At 38.1% G+C, this 18,857-nt stretch overlaps 1 protein-coding gene across 1 annotated transcript in view; it reads left to right on the forward strand.

Moving 5' to 3' along the window:
* TWF1 (twinfilin actin binding protein 1) overlaps positions 1–13,470 on the forward strand; it is a 39,080-nt gene extending 25,610 nt beyond the window's left edge. Inside the window, exons 6-9 of the mRNA XM_073328016.2 lie at positions 2,297–2,422; positions 2,613–2,763; positions 3,216–3,337; positions 6,091–13,470. Of these exons, the coding sequence (XP_073184117.2) occupies positions 2,297–2,422; positions 2,613–2,763; positions 3,216–3,337; positions 6,091–6,261 (570 nt within the window). The 3' untranslated portion in view covers positions 6,262–13,470. The remainder of the gene's footprint in view (positions 1–2,296; positions 2,423–2,612; positions 2,764–3,215; positions 3,338–6,090) is intronic.
* Positions 13,471–18,857: the final 5,387 nt, after the last annotated feature.

Genomic DNA, 18,857 nt, shown 5'->3' on the forward strand with positions numbered 1-18,857 from the left:
GTAAACCAACGTGTGCAATGATGGCCTGACAAATAAAGCTATACATACGTACTTGTTCTAGAACAGGCATCGGCAACCTTTCAGAAGTGGTGTGCCGAGTCTTCATTTATTCAGTCTAATTTAAGGTTTCGCTTGCCAGTAATACATTTTAATGTTTTTAGAAGGTCTCTTTCTATAAGTCTATAATATATAACTAAGCTATTGTTGTATGTAAAGTAAATAAGGTTTTTAAAATGTTTAAGAAGCTTCATTTAAAATTAAATTAAAATGAAGATCTTATCAGTTTAGTGTGATCCTTGCCCTTACTGAGTTTTCCAATGTCTAGAATGTATTTGGATTCTTTAAGCTGCACACAGGCTTCTGAGTGATCAGTTGTTAACCGGCTCCGAGAGGGACAAAGGACAGATTTCATGTGTGAAAATACCTGTTCACACAGGTATGTGGATCTAAATGCTAAAAGCATTGCAAACGCAATTTTCTTCAAACAGTTAAATTTCACTGGCAGGGACGTCCAGCAGGTCAGAATAAAAGCCCTATGATCTCACTCGGTAGCTTCAACGGCACTCCGCAGATCTCCAAACTTTGATACCCACAATTCTGAGTTTTTTAACTGAATGAGCTGCATTTCGAAATCTTCAACGTCCATCCACTGAAATACAGACAAATCCAATTCGCTTTCGTTGAACTTTCCAGGTTTAATTAGAAAAGAAAGAATGGGCCAAATCGCTGGAAATCTTGAAATCTGTCAGAAAATTCTGATTTCAGTTCTTGCATGTACATTCTAATCTCAACGTCAAACGCAGTGTGCTGTTCCACGTGACATGAAAGCGATGTAAGCAGAAAATCAGGACTTAAAAATATCCCAGTACAGTGGCACTGGAACAATTTTTAAGGTGAGGGTGCTGAGCTGTGCCCCCCTTGCCCCGTCTGCACCCCTCACTGCCCCAGGGCGGGGGCCAGTGGGCCACAGGTGGGGGTAGCTGCAGAGCCCCAGGCTGAGGGCCAGGACCCCAGGCCAGCAGCAAAGGCCCCCAGACCAGTGGCCAGGACCCAGGTCCCGGCTGCGGCCAGAACCCCGGGCCGGCAGCCGGAACCTGGGCAGTGTGAGTGCCACTGAAAATCAGCTTGCATGCCACCTTCGGCATGCGTGCCATAGGTTGCCTACCCCTGTTCTAGAAGATTCCTACCAATCATGATGCTCTGCTTTCAGTTAGTTCTCCTTTTTCCCCCAATAGGTGAAATTAGCAGGTAGTGAGTAATCATGTGAGTGGTCAAGACTTCTAAGTAGGCTTGCTCTAACAAGAGGCTGCTGCCTACATCAGAACATTCTTGCTGGAATATTTGACAGTTTGGCTGCAGTCAACTGACATTACTTGACTGGTCAATTGACTGGCTTGCCAAGCCGAAGCAGAAAGAATGTCATATTTTCAGTTACTAACTGGGATTAAAATGTATACTGTAACACAAGTATGTGCAGTGTGATTTAGCATTGCTCCAAATACCTTATCTTTTCATTTCCTGTTTTGTATGATTTTAGATTTTTAAACTTCAATGTTGCATTAACTTCAGTTTTTGATTTTAATATTAACATTGCGTTCATTTAGATCCAAGTCTAGCCTTTTTAATGTTGTACTTCAGTGATGATGATGAACATAAATCAGCCACAGGAAAATGCTTGTGTGGCTTTGGAAGATATAGCCTATATATAAATAGGCTGCCAAGGTAAATTCTGATCAGTTCGATTTGGAAAATAAAATACAGAGCACAGAGTTCATTTCTGGAACATTGCATATGTGGACAATAGTTCTCTGAAAAGTGACTCGAAGTGACATAATTGGTTTCCATATTTGTAGGCTTTTGATGAGTTCCATATCAAATCTGCTAAGTTTACAAGAAAAGAGATGTTTTTTCTAACTGCCAGCCAGCACTAGGATTCCACCGGAATATGAAAGCTTTCTTCTTTCTGGTTTATACATAATCATCAGAATTAAAGATTCTGAAATTGCAACTTAACTAATTATTCTGTTGATACTTCAGCACTGCAGAGAGGTTTTTAGAGTTATGGGAGACTGATATAAAAAAACAAAATTGTTTTTTTAGAAAAGTAAGTAGATGTGATTCTATAAACATAAAAAGGAACAGAACTGTTGAGTAAGGCAATGCCATTTTAGTCATTTTTAAAAATCTCTGTCACTTACTGAATGCAGAATGAAATACTACTTACTCTGAGACTAAAATCTGTGTGAATACTTTGAAGATTTTAGATTATAATTAAACTGATTTATATTAATTCCAGGTCCAAGTGGAAGTTGGTGTAGATACCAAGCATCAGACACTGCAAGGAGTAGCATTCCCTTTGGCTAAGGAAGCTATTCAGGCTCTGGAAAAACTGAAAAATAAACAGCTTAACTATGTGCAACTGGCAAGTACAAAATATTGCATTTAATTATTTTACAGAATACAATTATGCAGTAGTTGTTTAAATTGTACATGTATGAACATGTACTGCAATGTTTAATTCAGAATAGGATTCTAAATTATCTGTTTTCTCATATCAGCTTCTCTGATTATGCTGCTCTCTGTATCTGCTCTAACTTGTGTTTGTTTAACAGCAAATTGATATAAAAAATGAAACTATTGTTTTGGCCAGCACACTCCATACTGAACTTAAGGATTTGCCAAACAGGATTCCAAAGGATTCTGCACGCTATCATTTTTTCCTTTATAAGCATTCCCATGAAGGAGATTACTTGGAATCCATAGGTATGAGAATTCCTATATGTGAAATTTCATTTGTTCATTTCATATAACTTAGAAGTAATCTTGAGATGGGGAAGATGGTATATAAATGATAAAATTTGGTGCATAGTTTCAGTGGTTAAGGCTTTCAAAAGTGGCCACTGATTTTCAATGTCCTTTGGGTGTCAGACTTTGAAACTGCTTTAAAAAGCCCTGATTTTTCAAAAGTGCTGCACGCACTCTGAAAATCAAGCACTTTTTAGAGTGTCTCCAGTTGGGCACCCAAAACCATTGTTCACTTGAAAATATTGGCCAATATCTTTCCATTCATTGGTCACTTATAAGTTTACATTGTAACTAAAGATGTATAGTGGTGTTGTTTCTTCCCCTTCAGACTTTGTAGAATATTTTGTTTAAATGTCTGTCACAAGTCATGATTTTAAGGTAATAGTTCTTACACCGTTTTCATTCTGCAGTATTTATCTACTCTATGCCTGGGTATACGTGCAGTATTCGAGAACGGATGCTATACTCTAGTTGCAAGAGCCCTCTGTTAGAAATTGTAGAAAGACAACTGTGGATGCAGATAATGAGAAAGGTAAGCATATTAGAGGTCCCATATCTGTGCAGTGCGGGAAGAACATTAATTTCCTTTATCTTGAGTTTTACCTTCTGTATAGCTGAATTGTGTTGGTTAATGTATAGCCAATTAATTTTGACTACACTTGCTTGTCAATATTAAAAACATTTGAGACCAAATAACCAAGCTGAGCCAATTTATTGTCTATAGAGAAAACAGTATGGTACAAGAAAGAAAGAGTTTAATACATCACCAGTCCTTTTCGCTGTATGTCCAGTTAACATTACGCAGAATGTGTGATCCCAGAATACGCCCCCAAAACTACCTCTGTTTAAATTAGACCTGTTTACAAGTAAGATGCACTGTATACATCACCCCTCAGACTAAAATTTCCCCAATTACTTTATTTTATGGTACTTTATTTTACTGGTACCATGGTATACCCCTCTTGTCTCTTGTTTTCGAACACCGAATTCCAAACTAGTTGGGTCATGAAGGCATTCCCCTACCTCTACCAGGGTAGAATATTTACATATCTTACCTTTGACAGTTTTCCCATTTGCTTATGCAAAATGTTGACTTGTACTTTTACAAGGTATTGTGGGATACTTAAGTGAGCAAGAGAAGGCATAATACAATTTATGATTACCACACACTTAATATTAATATAATATACCATGTGCATAATACCTAGAGGGATAGCTCAGTGGTTTGAGCATTGGCCTGCTAAACCCAGGGTTGTGAGCTCAATCCTTGAGGGGGCCCTTTAGGGATCTGGGGCAAAAATTGGGGATTGGTCCTGCTTTGAGCAGGGGGTTGAACTAGATGACCTCCTGAGGTCCCTTCCAATCCTGATAGTCTATGATTCTATTAATATGTGAGTGTAGCCCGTATGCATTGGATAACAATGGTTTATGAGGTCAAGCAAATTTTTTAGGGCTGTCAATTGCAGTTAATACATATGACTAACGCAAAACAAATTAACTAGATTTAAAAAAATAGTTGCGATTAATCATCATTTCAATTGCCCTGTTAAACCATAATAAAATACCAATTTAAATTTATTATAAATATTTTCCGATGTTTTTCTAAATTTTCAAATATATTGATTTCAATTACAACACAGAATACAAAGTCTACAGTGCTCACTTTATTTTATTACAACTATTTGCACTGTAAAAAATAAACATAAGAAAATGTATTTTTCAATTCACCTCATAAAAGTCCACTCAGTTCTACTACTTGTTCTGCCAGTCACTAAGACAAACAAGTTTGTTTACTTTTATAGCAGATAATGCTGCCCACTTCTTATTTACAATGTCACCTGAAAGTGAAATAGGTGTTTGCATGGCACTGTTATAGCTGGTGTTGCAAGATATTTATGTGCCAGATATGGTAAACATTCATATGCTCCTTCATGCTTCGATTTGTAGGCTCTAAAGATTTACATTGTTTTGTTTTTGAGTGCAGTTATGTTTTAAAAAAAAAAATTCTACATTTGTAAGTTGCACTTTCATGATAAAAAGATTACACTTTCAAAAACAATTAATTTTAGGCAGTGACCCTGTAACTTTAATTGCTATCTTTAAGCACCTTATTTACAAATCCTAGTTTGCACTAATTAAGTGCATGCCTTTTCTTATCAAGAATTCCAGTCCTATATTACCATAAAGAAAAAATTGCTTCTGTACTCAAGAACTGATAATATTTGGTGGGGCTCTTCAAGGACTGCAGTACATCAGACCACGTTCTTAAACTACAGATACTACAAATGAGGGAGAGCTTTTTAATTTTGTTTCTGTGGATAACATTTCAGTATTAAACACATGGCAGGATTAATATCAACCAGAGATTCTCTTTCATTGTCTAATGTTCATCTATTGAAGCTATGTCAAAAATAACTTTATATATACATATTTCTTAGATGGAGGTCAATATGCTTTTCCTTTCTTTAAAATTAAATAATGGCCTGACATGACCTTTGAAATCACTAGGAAGAGTATTCCTGAGGATTTGTTTGACCTCTTGCTGCAAAGTAGTTGCTGATGGATCTATTACTGGCCGTAACTGGGGTGCCAGGAAATTCTAAATGCTCAGTGGTACAGGGTCAAAGCATTTTCAGAGATCTAAGTTCATACAATAAAACCAGTGGATTTTGGCTTGAGAACAATAGTTTTCTTCCAGGCAGGGTTGTGTTTTGATACTTTTATAGATAAAGATTTTAATTTGTTATAGTTTCTTCCTTGTCTGAATAGTTACACTGGGCTGGGCTGCATTAGGCTGCTCATTAGGTTGCAGATCATTCAGGTCCATTTTATTCTCTCTGCAGGGAAAGCAACATGTATATTGGTTGCCTTTACAAACATTATTTTTAAAACACTTTTAATAAGTAAAATGATTGATTGATTGTTTTTCTACTAAAAGTTGAAAGGTTGTGATAGAACATGAGGTTTGAAGGAGTTTCTTCCAACTTGAGAGATACGTTGCACATTTCTGTTATACTCCTGAAAAATGAATTGGAAAGCTAAATCACAAAAACTGCATACCAGTAAGGGTCTGACAAACTCAAAAACAAATGAGGATTTGTTCAGTTTTGTAGAGGGCACTGGACACAAATGAATTAAGGGTCAACGTTTCACCTTGAACTCTGAACTTTCTTGCTTATGTTTGTTTGAATATAGTTTTAGTGCTTCAGTAAATATAAACTCTTTCACAGGTTGTTAATCAAAATCATGAAATACGTTTAACTGTCTCTTATCCTCCCTTGGCAGATTGAAATAGATAATGGTGATGAGTTAACTCCTGACTTCCTTTATGAAGAGGTTCATCCAAAACATCATGCACACAAACAAAATTTTGCTAAGCCAAAAGGTCCTGCAGGAAAAAGGGGAATCCGAAGACTAATTAGGGGTCCTGCAGACTCTGAAACACCTACTGATTAAAATCTATTACTTGCACTCGTGGTAATACATTACAATAGAGATGAAAAATTCCAATTTTTAGTAATGAACTGAAATCATTCCACACTGATATATGCTAGAAATAAGCCTTGTTTTTCCATAGCACTTATCTGGCTCTGCCATTTTAGAGTTTATATTGTCCATATATTGTGGAAGAGTTGTTAATCAGTTCAAAACTAGAAAAGGATTACAAAACTAGTACTGCTTTATTTTTAATTATTTAATAGCTACACACTTTATTATAAACTCCTGATCTCTGTATTGAATATTGATTCTATGTAATCTTCAGTCAGTTCTTACTATTGGCTTAACTGTCACTGTGGGGCTAGATTTGCAAACATTTACTCACACGAGTAGCCCACTGAAGCTAATGAGTACTCATCTGAGTAAAGATTTGCAGGAGTAGATTCTGTAGCAGCATTCCAAATAAAGACCTATTTTTTTTCCTTTCAGCCATCATGAAGGAAAACATTTTATTGTATGTAATGTCTGTCTCTGAAGGTTTTTTAAATAGAGAAGATGAATGAAACTAGTATACCTGATGCAAATATTCAGGAATAGCTAGATTATTTTTCACATAGAGGAGTTGCTGCTTGAAATTAACTTCTGGTTTTGTGGAACTGTCATTTAAAGAAATCTGACATTGAAAGCACTAGAATTATTCATACTTTTATACGATCCTTAAACTGTTAAGTACTGTATGATCAAGTAAAACACTACAAATTTGCATAAGTTAATGCATTCAATCAATTATGGAGCTGCTCTAAAATCACTATACTAAAATGTTTCTAAATCATGCTGTTAAACTATAGTACCTGTATACTCTGATGCAAAATTGTTTATGCTTAGTAAAAAGGCTTCATGATACTGAATCAGTTCTTGAGAGAAAACAAATTGATTACAAATGGTTTTCCAATGCATTTGCCATTTCTACTGCAATATAATAAATACATTACGAAGGCAGCTTTTTTCCTTGAATGTTTTGAAATTAAATAGCATGAACATTTACAAATCCAACTTGTTTAAAAAAAAAACTGCTGGCAGAGCCTTAATAGCTTTCACTTTACTCCTTTTATTGTTTTTCTAAATTAGTTACTAAAATAAGCCAAGGAGAGTCTAAATTTGCTTTAACTAGACCTAATCTGTTCAATAGAAATAGCAAAAATACACATTTTGTAATAAGTAGGTAAGAAAATCAAGTATGAGACATGTGAGTTAAGTTCTGGATGAGCTTAAATAATTAAAATGTGCTTAAATGCAACCGATGGTCCAGTGGGCAAAGTACATTCCTAATAATGCAGTGGTTCTCAAACTTTTGCATTGCTGACCCCTTTCACACAGCATGCCTGAGTGTGACCTTCCTTATAAATTAAAAACACATTTTTTATGTTTAACACTATTATAAATTCTGAGGAGAAGCAGTATTAGGGGTGGAGGCTGACAGCTGGTGACCCCCCCGTGTAATAACCTTACGACCCCCTGAGGGGTCACAACCCGCAGTTTGAGGATCCCTGTACTAATTGGACTTGAATTTTTTTAAAGATAAATATAAAGGGTTTGCAAGTCTTAGATCATTTCATAATACATCCTGGTGTTGGGCATGTACATTAACAGATGGCAACATCACAATTGTGCTTATTTAGTTGGGGATGTATTTTAATCTCATTTTCTGGGGCGATAATGCATTAACAGTAATACTTCCTGGTGTGATTTACTTTAGTTCCACCTATTATTTCCAATAGAGACTTTTAAGTCTATTTTATATTGCAATAAAATTTTACATTTCAGCTATTTTAAAAAAATTACATATCTTGTATCAGTGCTATTTAATATATTTCTCTGATCGTCCGTTAATCCCCTTCCATCCCCTCAGTGCTCTGATCTTCCTCCTTTGTCCCTTTTGCCCTCTTGTAGGGCAAAGAGGTGTGTTCTTCTATAGGTTTTTTTCCCCTCTCTCCCTGCACCTATCAGGTATGTCTCATGTTTTTGCTTAACAACATAATGTCTGTGTAGTACGTTGAACAAATCACTATAAAATTGCTAAGTGTTTATTTAAAATAACTGAATCAGGAGCTACTTAGTGTTCACAACTCCATTTTTAAAAAATGTGAAGTTAGAACCTCGTGATTTAAAAGCACTGCCACAGAAGAAACTTTAGAAACACATTTCAGCAGTGAAAACATTTTTCTCACTGTTTCTCTGTCAGGAATTTTATCAGCTCTACTTGTGGCTCAGTTGACTTGTGCATGTAAACTTTTACTCTGAAGTGGGAATATTAAAGGCTTTCATATTTTAGGTCTTATGGGTTTTGGTAATGAAATGGTCAAGTCTAGTTGGATATATGTAGCTAATATTACTACATTGCACTACTAACTGGGTGAGGGTTAGAAATCTTACTTGGGATGGAATTTAAGTTTTTGTTTTAAATGTAATTTTAAAAGGAAAATAATAAGACTAGCTGTATTAATCTTGGGACTCAATCAAATAGAACATATGTGATCTGCTGATCCATACAACTTTCTGAAGTCTGGAGATGTAGCACCATTACTGTAGCCTATCCAGGGGTGCTGCTACAAAAGGGCAGGAATTATAGACCTGGAGGAGAACTAGCAAAATGAATGTTCTCTTGTACCACAAAATACCCTATATAGGCCCTTTCTGTACCCTCTGGTCCTGTGATGTAGGTCTGCAGGAAACTTTTTATACCCCTTGTGACAGATATTACAACTGCATGCAATATCTGTGGGGACAATTTTGTCCGAATTGTAGGAGTGGTCTATGTAACACTCGCTGGGCCAGGAATTGTATGTAACTCCAAGGGGGGAGTGTTGTTACAATTCCACCAGGAATTAAAAACAGGAGGGGGTGATTAAGGTGAATCACTCAGGTTGTAAACACCTACAGAGAGGTACCATCCCTCATGAGGTTTGGTTCAGACTGGGTCTTCCCAGAAACCAACAGCCAAAGAAAGTGCTTTTGAAATAAAAAGCCAGAGTTAAAACTGACTCGGGGCTGCCTTGCTGATTCAGCAACTAGACAGGACCATCTGTCCAAGAGCTCCAACCTTTGCAGGAGGGTTGGAAAGACTTGGGCCTAATAAGACTGATGGGTGACCTCTGCTAAGCTTTTAGCACCTGTATAGGAACTTGGGTTTTCACGTTTTACTGTAATGCTTTTACCTTAAGAATAAATGTGCTTACTTAGACTGTGCAGTAACTGGTAACAGTTGGCAATATGCTGTTCATAGCTTTTGGAGAGAAAGTATAGCAGAGCCGTGGGCCTTTAGGCAGACTGGCTTGCTAGGGATATCACAGTGTAAGGCAGGCAGCTGTGCAGGCTTAAATCCCCCAGTCAGTAGGGAGAGAAGTTGGGTGCTCTCAAGGGACCATGAAGGGGGAGATACGGGTTACCATGAAACTATCAGCCCTATGTCAGGAGTAAGTCTTCAATGGTGCCTCAGGCTGTGGGGGAGAATTGGCTTCTCCACTTACCCTACAAGGTGGGTAGGAGAGACTGTTGTCCCCATTGCTTAATCATAAGACTGCTGTTGTGGGGGCTTATGAGCTCCCGATCACAATCACTTAATGGACTGTTCTGGAGCTCACCCAAAGCCAGACCATGTCAGACTGCAGCCTTTTAAAAGAAAAAAAAATTCATGTCAACTGATGGCCAGCGTGCACCGTGTAGTCTTTGCCCCAGGAATAGGAAGCAGCCACAGACACTAACGGAGTTGAATAGGGCCACATGATTTGCGTGCTGAAGTATTATGGATCTAAAGGCAGAAGAGGCCTGGGATTACTTCAAGTTAAAGCTGCAGAAGCTATTGGAAGCCTGCATCCCAAGAAAGGGGGAAAAATTCATAGGCAGGAGTTGTAGACCAAGCTGGATGAGCAAGCATCTCAGAGAGGTGATTAAGAAAAAGCAGAAAGCATACAGGGAGTGGAAGATGGTAGGGATCAGCAAGGAAAGCTACCTTATTGAGGCCAGAACATGTAGGGATAAAGTGAGAAAGGCTAAAAGTCAAGTAGAGTTGGACCTTGCAAAGAGAATTAAAACCAATAGTAAAAGGTTCTATAGCCATATAAATAAGAAGAAAACAAAGAAAGAAGAAGTGGGACCACTAAACACTGAGGATGGAGTAGAGGTTAAAGATAATCTAGGCATGGCCCAATATCTAAACAAATACTTTGCCTCAGTCTTTAATAAGTCTAAAGAGGATTTTAGGGATAATGGTAGCATGACAAATGGGAATGAGGATATGGAGGCAGATATTACCATATCTGAGGTAGAAGCAAAACTTGAACAGTTTAATGGGACTAAATCTAATTAAAGAATATTAAAGAAATTGGCACATGAAATTGCAAGCCCATTAGCAAGAATTTTTAATGAATCTGTAAACTCAGTGGTTGTACCGTATGACTAGAGAATTGATAACATAGTTCCTATTTTTAAGAAAGGAAAAAAACGTGATCCGGGTAACTACAGGCCTGTTAGTTTGACATCTGTAGTATGCAAGGGCTTGGAAAAACTTCTGAAGGAGAAAGTAGTTAAGGACATTGAAGTCAATGGTAAATGGGACAAAATACAAATGGTTTAACAAAAGGCAGATCGTGCCAAACCAACCTGATCTCCTTCTTTGAGAAAGTAACAGATTTTTTTAGACAAAGGAAATGCAGTGGATCTAATTTATCTAGATTTCAGTAAGGCGTTTGATACTGTGCCACATAGGGAATTATTAGTTAAATTGGAAAAGATGGGGATCAATATGAAAATTGAAAGGTGGATAAGGAATTGGTTAAAATGAGACTACAGCGGGTTATACTGAAAGGTGAACTGTCAGACTGGACGGAGGTTACCAGTGGAGTTCTTCAGGGATCGGTTTTGGGACCAATCTTATTTAATCTTTTTATTACTGACCTGAGCACAAAAAGTGGGAGTGTGCTAATAAAGTTTGCGGATGATACAAAGCTGGGGGGTATTGCCAATTTAGAGAAGGACCGAGATATCATACAGGAGGATCTGGATGACCTTGTAAACTGGAGTAATAGTAATAGGATGAAATTTAATAGTGAGAAGTGTAAGGTCATGCATTTAGGTATTAATAACAAGAATTTTAGTTATAAGCTGGGGACACATCAATTAGAAGTAACGGAGGAGGAGAAGGACCTTGGAGTATTGGTTGACCACAGGATGACTATGAGCCGCCAATGTAATATGGCCGTGAAAAAAGCTAATGCGGTCTTGGGATGCATCAGGCGAGGTATTTCTAGTAGAGATACAGAGGTGTTAGTACCGTGATACAAGGCACTGGTGAGACCTCACCTGGAATATTGTGTGCAGTTCTGGTCTCCCATGTTTAAGAAGGATGAATTCAAACTGGAACAGGTACAGAGAAGGACTACTAGGATGATCCGAGGAATGGAAAACCTGTCTTATGAAAGGAGACTCAAGGAGCTTGGCTTGTTTAGCCTAACTAAAAGAAGGCTGAGGGGAGATAAGATTGCTCTCTATAAATATATCAGAGGGATAAATACCGAAGAGGGAGAGGAATTATTTCAGTTCAGTACGAGTGTGGACACAAGAACAAATGGATATAAACTTATGGCGGTTCAATACAAGACAGGACACGGCTTTAGGCAAGCAAGCAGGCTGGTCTGCTGACGGGATCTTTCCTGTCAGCTTTTCCACCTCTCTTTTATTTCCTTCCCCCCTGCGCATTACATACTCCGCCCGCAAAAGGCATCAACAAAGGAAATAATATGACTTTGATTAATATTCTTATTTACCGGCCTCTATCTACTACAATCTTTGTTCTCAGGCCTTGAGCCTAGGCCCAGGAAGCTTCCCACGGTTGATGTCCTTATTTTGACTTCCCAAATGGTCCATGTTCCCATGGTCCATGTCCTTGGACAGAGCAGAGCAATGTGTGCATCGCTCCTACACAACAGTCAGGGTGTGCCCTGACTGTTTCCAGGTGCATGAACGCTACATGAACTCTTCATAAACTGGCCATCGGGAAGTTTAGACTTGAAATTAGATGAAGGTTTCTAACCATCAGAGGAGTGAAGTTCTGAAATAGCCTTCCAAGGGAAGCAGTGGGAGCAAAAGACCTATCTGGCTTCAAGATTAAACTCGATAAGTTTATTGAGGAAACGGTATGATGAGATAACATGATTTTGGCAATTAACTGATCTTTAACTATTCATGGTAAATAGGCCCAATGGCCTGTGATGAGATGTTAGATGGGATGGAATCTGAGTTACTACAGAGAATTCTTTCCTGGGTATCTGGCTAGTGAATCTTGCCCACATGCTTAGGGTTCAGCTGATCACCATATTTGGGGTCGGGAAGGAATTTTCCTCCAGGGCAGATTGGCAGAGGCCCTGGGGGTTTTTTGCCTTCCTCTGTAGCATGGGGCATGGGTCACTTGCTGGAGGATTCTCTGCACCTTGAAGTCTTTAAACCATGATTTGAGGACTTCAGTAGCTCAGCCATAGGTGAGAAGTTTATTGCAGGAATGGGTGGGTGAGATTCTGTGGCCTGCATTGTGCAGGAGGTCAGACTAGATGATCATAATGGTCCCTTCTGACCTTAATATCTATGAGTCTGAGTATTCACCCCACTACATTATCTATTCTGTCATATATGTTCACTGGACAAAAGCACTAGTAGTATCTGGTTAATACTTTGTCAGTGAACACTCAGAAGCAGCACACAATAAGGGCATTAATAAAACCCTGAACTACTGTTCCTTGAAATATTACTGGCCATTTGATGGTTGAATGACTCCTTTCTAAAATGTTGTTTGCCTTCATAAAGCACATGGGGAAAGATGTAGCTGCTTGAACAAATGAATGTTAGGAATGTGATGAATAACAACTCAAACCCCCTAGTTTATTTAATAGATTTGTTAACAGAAAAAATATAGATGATGAGCAAGTGATAAACTACTTTTGAAACACTCATACAGCAAAAGGCTGTATTTTTAAGATTAAGATTAAGATTTTTAAATAAAGTTAACTTGTGTTAGAGGTTTGTATAACAAATCAAGCTGTTAATATCATTTGCTCTATGTAGGCACTAGATAAATCTAAAAGTGATTAAAATACTGATTATGAAAACTTCCCCCAGTACATACCTATTGAATGTAAAACACCTTCAAATGTTTCAGTTAAATAAACCTCTCCTTACTGTCTATTTTGTCATTTCAATATATCAATAAAAACTGAAGTTTTGGTTCAGTGTTATCTGGGGTTTTCTGTAAGATCTTTCAGCAAGAACTCACATTATAAAGCCATCATGTATAAGTACATAATTGTCAACATATGTTTAGACACCGCACAGAATAAAAACATTGCTGGGGAGAGATGTGCTCATGGGAAACAAAATCCTCCAGCTGCTGCTAGTGATGAGTATCAGCCTGCTAGAGGGTTGAGGAGGCAGTGGGCAGCTGCTTCTATAAAGCAGCAGAGAGGCCTTCATCGTGGGGAAAATCTCTGTGCCTTTCACACCTGAAGCTTGTGATTTTTAATGAAAACTGTAAAGCAGTGTACTGCACTCTGACTTTAAAAAAAAAAATCTGAATTTATAACTACCACTGTAGCACCCATGCAAGATATACTGTGGTATACTTCAGTAATCACAGTTCAGTTGCAATGTCCATTTTACACTACATATGGGAATACTATAAAACAGTATAAAGAGATTAGATGAGGTTGAGCAGAATTTTGAGAATAATTTAGAACTTCAGTAGAGGAGTATTCAAACTGAGGGGAGAACAACTCTGGTATATTAGCACTTCATCAACATATCCTGGTCTGCTATCACACTGCCTTTCTGACCAACTGGGGAGAAATCTTGTTTGGGAAGTTTGAAGGTGGCACATAAAAATAGAAAGAAGGTTGAGGTAAAGGTCAAAGAGAAGCAAGTTTAAAGTGAGGTTGGAGGAACAAGTGGTATAATGAATCCTTACTACATGCAGTCCTGTAACAACTCCTTTATCTAGTAATTTGATAGAAGAAGGCTGCCTTTGGAGGGATTTTCTAGCGGGTCTGAGAAGGGCCTGTCTCTTGGCTTCTTCCACTCCACCACTGCCTCTTAGGAGTTTGTGTACCAGTGGATGAGAAGCATGATGGGTCCTGCCATTGTTCGTTTGAGTCTCATGCCTTGGATGACTAAATTGTGTTGATCTACAGGTCTCCATGACATTGATATACAAAAAGGTTTGAAACTTCCATTAAGAACTGAGCCTTTTGCCACCATCCTCCTTTCCAAGGCAGGAACAACAGCAATTGCATTTATAGTACAATCTGGAATTAGACTTCATTCTTTAGCTGCCTCTGGCCCAGAGTGGTCCTGGGTTGCTGGTGCTGGTACCAGTACCAGGTCATCTGAGCTCAGAGTCCCCAGACCTAGCTTAGCTACATTACTGCTCCGAAGAGCTTTACTGTAGTTTTAGGGCTTGTCTACACTTGAAATGCTACAGGAGCACAGCTGGACCACTATCGGCTTCAGTATAGACACCATCTATGTTGACCACAAGGATTCTCCCATTAGTGTAGGCAATCCACCTCCCTGGGAGGTGTTAGCTAGGTCAATGGAAGAATTCTTCCATCAACTGAGCACTGTCTGTAGCTGGGGTTTGGTTTGTTTGACTATATCACCCAGGGATGTAGCTAACCCCCCACATAGAGGCAGGCAGAGGCAGTGAAATTTTCATTTTAAATCTGAAGTATATTCTGCAAAATGTGGTCTTCTAGCACCTGAACTACCACTGTCTGAAGTGCCTCAGATGCATGGGCTCAAACACTGAAAAATAAATCTTTAAGCATATATGTTTGGGTACAGTAAGCACTGGGAGTCTACTTACTCCCTCCACTGGCCCTTCACCCTGTGCTACTCATGTGAAAATAGACACGGTGTTGCTCAATTTTAAAATAACCAGTTTAATATAATTCACAAGTGCATCCTATCTTCTGTCAGATGCTGTGTCACTTACTGCTTGAAGGTCCTAGAAATACTTATTAAAAAGTAAGACCATTAATAAAGAAATAACACCATTAATAAGATGTAGTTTTAGATTATTCTGACAGTGTTTTCAGATCCCTTGTGAGTGTAATGATATTAAATGTGAATGCTTCCTACAGTTATGTCAACTCCACTTTGAGTTGTGTCAAAATACAAATATACTTAATTAATGGTTAAAGTTCTAAAAGAGCCTTAAGTATCTATTGGTAACTAATGCTTGTTCATATAGTAATTCATCCATGTCCAAAATATCCATGTAAGGCAGTGGGGCGTAAGAACAGCTGTTACAATTTAACTATACTTTGAATACACTCCTTTTAAAAGGCTTAACTGTTCTGAACATGTAGCTGAATCTAAGTGAAGAGTGGTTTTCTTAAGTTGTACAATTAATCTATACAAGTCTATACAAATAAAAATACTAACTTTGTTTAATGTGGCAGTTCAAAAGATAAGCATAGAGTTTATTCATTTTAAGGAAAGTATTTCGAAAGCTATCATTGGCAGTTGAGTCTACTAAGGGCAGCCATTTTACCTAAATGATATTGTTTTAAAATAAAAACTGCCAACACATTTGTTTGGAACCTTTGGGCTACAGGATCAAGAACGAGGTTTTCCATTAAAAGAAAAGAAATTTCTGTACAGTGAATTGATACAAATACTTAAAGTTAGGAAGCAAAACAAGCCAGGCTATCCCCACTTAAAACTGATCTGGAGGTCTTTACTCCCCTCCCTGCAGGCACACATCTTATTAACATTGATAGAGCTACCTCTGTCTTGAATGTTGAGTTGACTCTAGTTCCATAATTAGATTACATCCTTAAGATTACTTGATTTTGTTTTGACACCACCCACCCTATTAAATGCATTGTATGACTTTTACAGACTAAGTTGAAGTCCATTTTTAAAAATTAAGATTTGAATTAATTTGGAAAAAACACGTGAAAAGACTTTTTCTTATCCCCTCTCCCCCCTCACACACACAAATGTATGTAAGCAAAAACTTTAGATTTAAAGCATCCACCTGGGAATAAAGTCAGGCTCTTAGGAATGTCTGTGGCTGAATTACAAGCGCAAAATGGGGACTGAAAATGGCAACACTGCTGTGAAGTAGCTCTGAGTGGGAATTGGGTTTCTGTCCAGTGAAGTTGCATTGGGCTTTAGAAAAGTTACAGGGAAAAACCCTTTTCATTTGCTAAATGCAATAAAACTATTTAACTTGTTTTAGTTGGGACTTTCTTCTAGTGTGAGTGAATTTACAGCATAACAGTAAATTGATACTAGTGATCTCATAGCAAATGAAAGTCATTTGGGTAACTAGATATGGCAAATGTAAGGAGTCCAGGCCACTGTCCTTATCAACAGTAAGTATATACTTAAATCCTTTTAATCACATCTAATGTTTAGCCTGTCTATTCCATTTTCAGCACACTTACATTTTGTATGTGGAAAACCATGGTAGATTATCCATCTCTTGAGCCACATTAGAATGTGACACACACAATACAGCCTTTCCACTCCCCCAAAAGAGAGGGCCTTTCCTCCTGCTCCTCTGGCAGAGAATAGGAAGTAGTACCAAGCCCAGAATGTTCATAGCCAAATGTTCAAAAGTGGGTTGTGTTTGTCCAGCTGGAAACATTTGACCCATTTTCCAGAAGTGCGGAGAACCCACAGTTCCTATTCATCCTGTTTAAGATCTAGTCTTACCTCTTATATCTCACAGGTCATTAAATTGCACTCAGTTACCCCTGTATTGAGCCAAATAACTTGGTTTGCTTAAAGCATAACATCCAGTATGGAATGATTTGAAGACACCAAGAGATTGAGACTCCACCACTTCCCAATGGCTACTCACTCTGTTAAAAAAAAAAAAAAACCTGAACAATTGTGCCTAATTTGAGTATCTGTCATCAGCTTCCAGCCACTGGTTCTGACTCTCTCTGCTAAAGAGCCCTTTAGTACCTGGTATTCTCTCCCCATGTAAAGGTATTTGAAGATTGAGAGGTGATTTGATCAGTGTTTTTGATAAACTAAACTGATTTGAGCTCTTTAAGTCACTCGCTGTAAGGCATTTTCTCTAGCCCTCAAATAATTTGTGGGGCTATGTCTGGCAAGCTCAATTTTTCAACATATTTTTTAAAATGTTAACGCTAGAACTGGATGCAGAAGTCCATTATCAGTCTCACCCATGCTGTGTGCAGAGATAAAGGAGCCTCACACTACTTCCCTGCATATAAAAAACCCCCCAACAAAGTCCACAAGTGTCTGAGGAGGAGGGGAAACAGTTGTGGGTCAACCTTTATTCCAAAGCTTCTTTAGTTAAGGACTCTTTTGTAAGAAAACCCTAGTATCTTTATTCTGAAAATGGAGAAGCTTTACCGTAAATGGGCTTAAGTGACACATTCCTGCCATGTTAGTACTTACAAGCTGAGGTTTACATCCGTTTCGTTATGAAGAAATGGCCAAGTGCTTTCTTTTGAAAATGGCTTCTTTGACTTAAGTAACATTTTGCACTGGACAATGAAGAACTCAGTCAGGTGCACTGAGAAGATACAGACTCCATTCAGCTGAGGAAATGGAACAGTAGAAATCACCCATCGTTTGCAATAACAGCGAGAAAGAGCATACTGGCATTAACTGAAGTACTGATAGAAAACGGAGGTCCAGGTGGGAGCTAAACAGCACACCAGGGTTGAAAAACAAATCCTGAACTAGAAAATGCAAAAATCCTTGGCTGCTGACATACAAATGAGTGATCCACTAATGCTACAGAATAGGTGAATAGATGCATGTTTGACAGGTAAGTCAAATCGTTCTACTGCATTGTTGGTGAGTAGTGATATTGTCTTCACTTCTCTACCCACCAAAGCAAAAATGCTTGAGAGCTGATATTTCATACATTAGAGGGTAGTAAGGCTGCACACAAGCTCCCAGGGGTATGGGAGAGCAAATATGTCCTAGGAAGGTGTCCTCAAGAAGTGCTCAGAGAGACTTTTTCTGCCTTCTTATAGCCATCTTTACTTTCTGTCTTCACAATCTGCTATTCTTCATTTTTGTAAAGTTCAGTTCTTAACAGGAATCTCTTCCCAATCAGCCTGAGCTTCATTCAGGGTCCTCAGACACCTCCAATTCTAGCACCAGAGCTACAAAGTGACTGTTTCCCAAAGCTGCATAACACTCTAGTAATAAGAATATATATTAACAATTATGGCTTATTCTGACTCATGTTAAAACCCTTTAACCTATGCTCAATTTAAGTCACCCACCATAACAATGTTAAAGTTAATTTGTATTTAGATGTACGTGTTAGTCCATTTATTTAAAGAGGCACTTTAGGACTTATTAGCTGTATGGGAGAATTTGTTTACTAATATAATTAATAATTTGAAAATGACACGTACCACACCTTTAATGGAGAGAGGTCAATCTACTCTACTCTGATTTGAGGTGCCCTAAATTCTACTGTTCTTGTTCCATCACAAGTATGGATTTCAGTTTGTTCAATTGTTTTCTATGCACAATAACTGGTCAAGAAAGAGCTAAATGAATGGCAG

The sequence above is a fragment of the Lepidochelys kempii genome, chromosome 1 (assembly GCF_965140285.1).
Source record: "Lepidochelys kempii isolate rLepKem1 chromosome 1, rLepKem1.hap1, whole genome shotgun sequence".
In the NCBI taxonomy this organism is placed as follows: Eukaryota; Metazoa; Chordata; order Testudines; family Cheloniidae; genus Lepidochelys; species Lepidochelys kempii.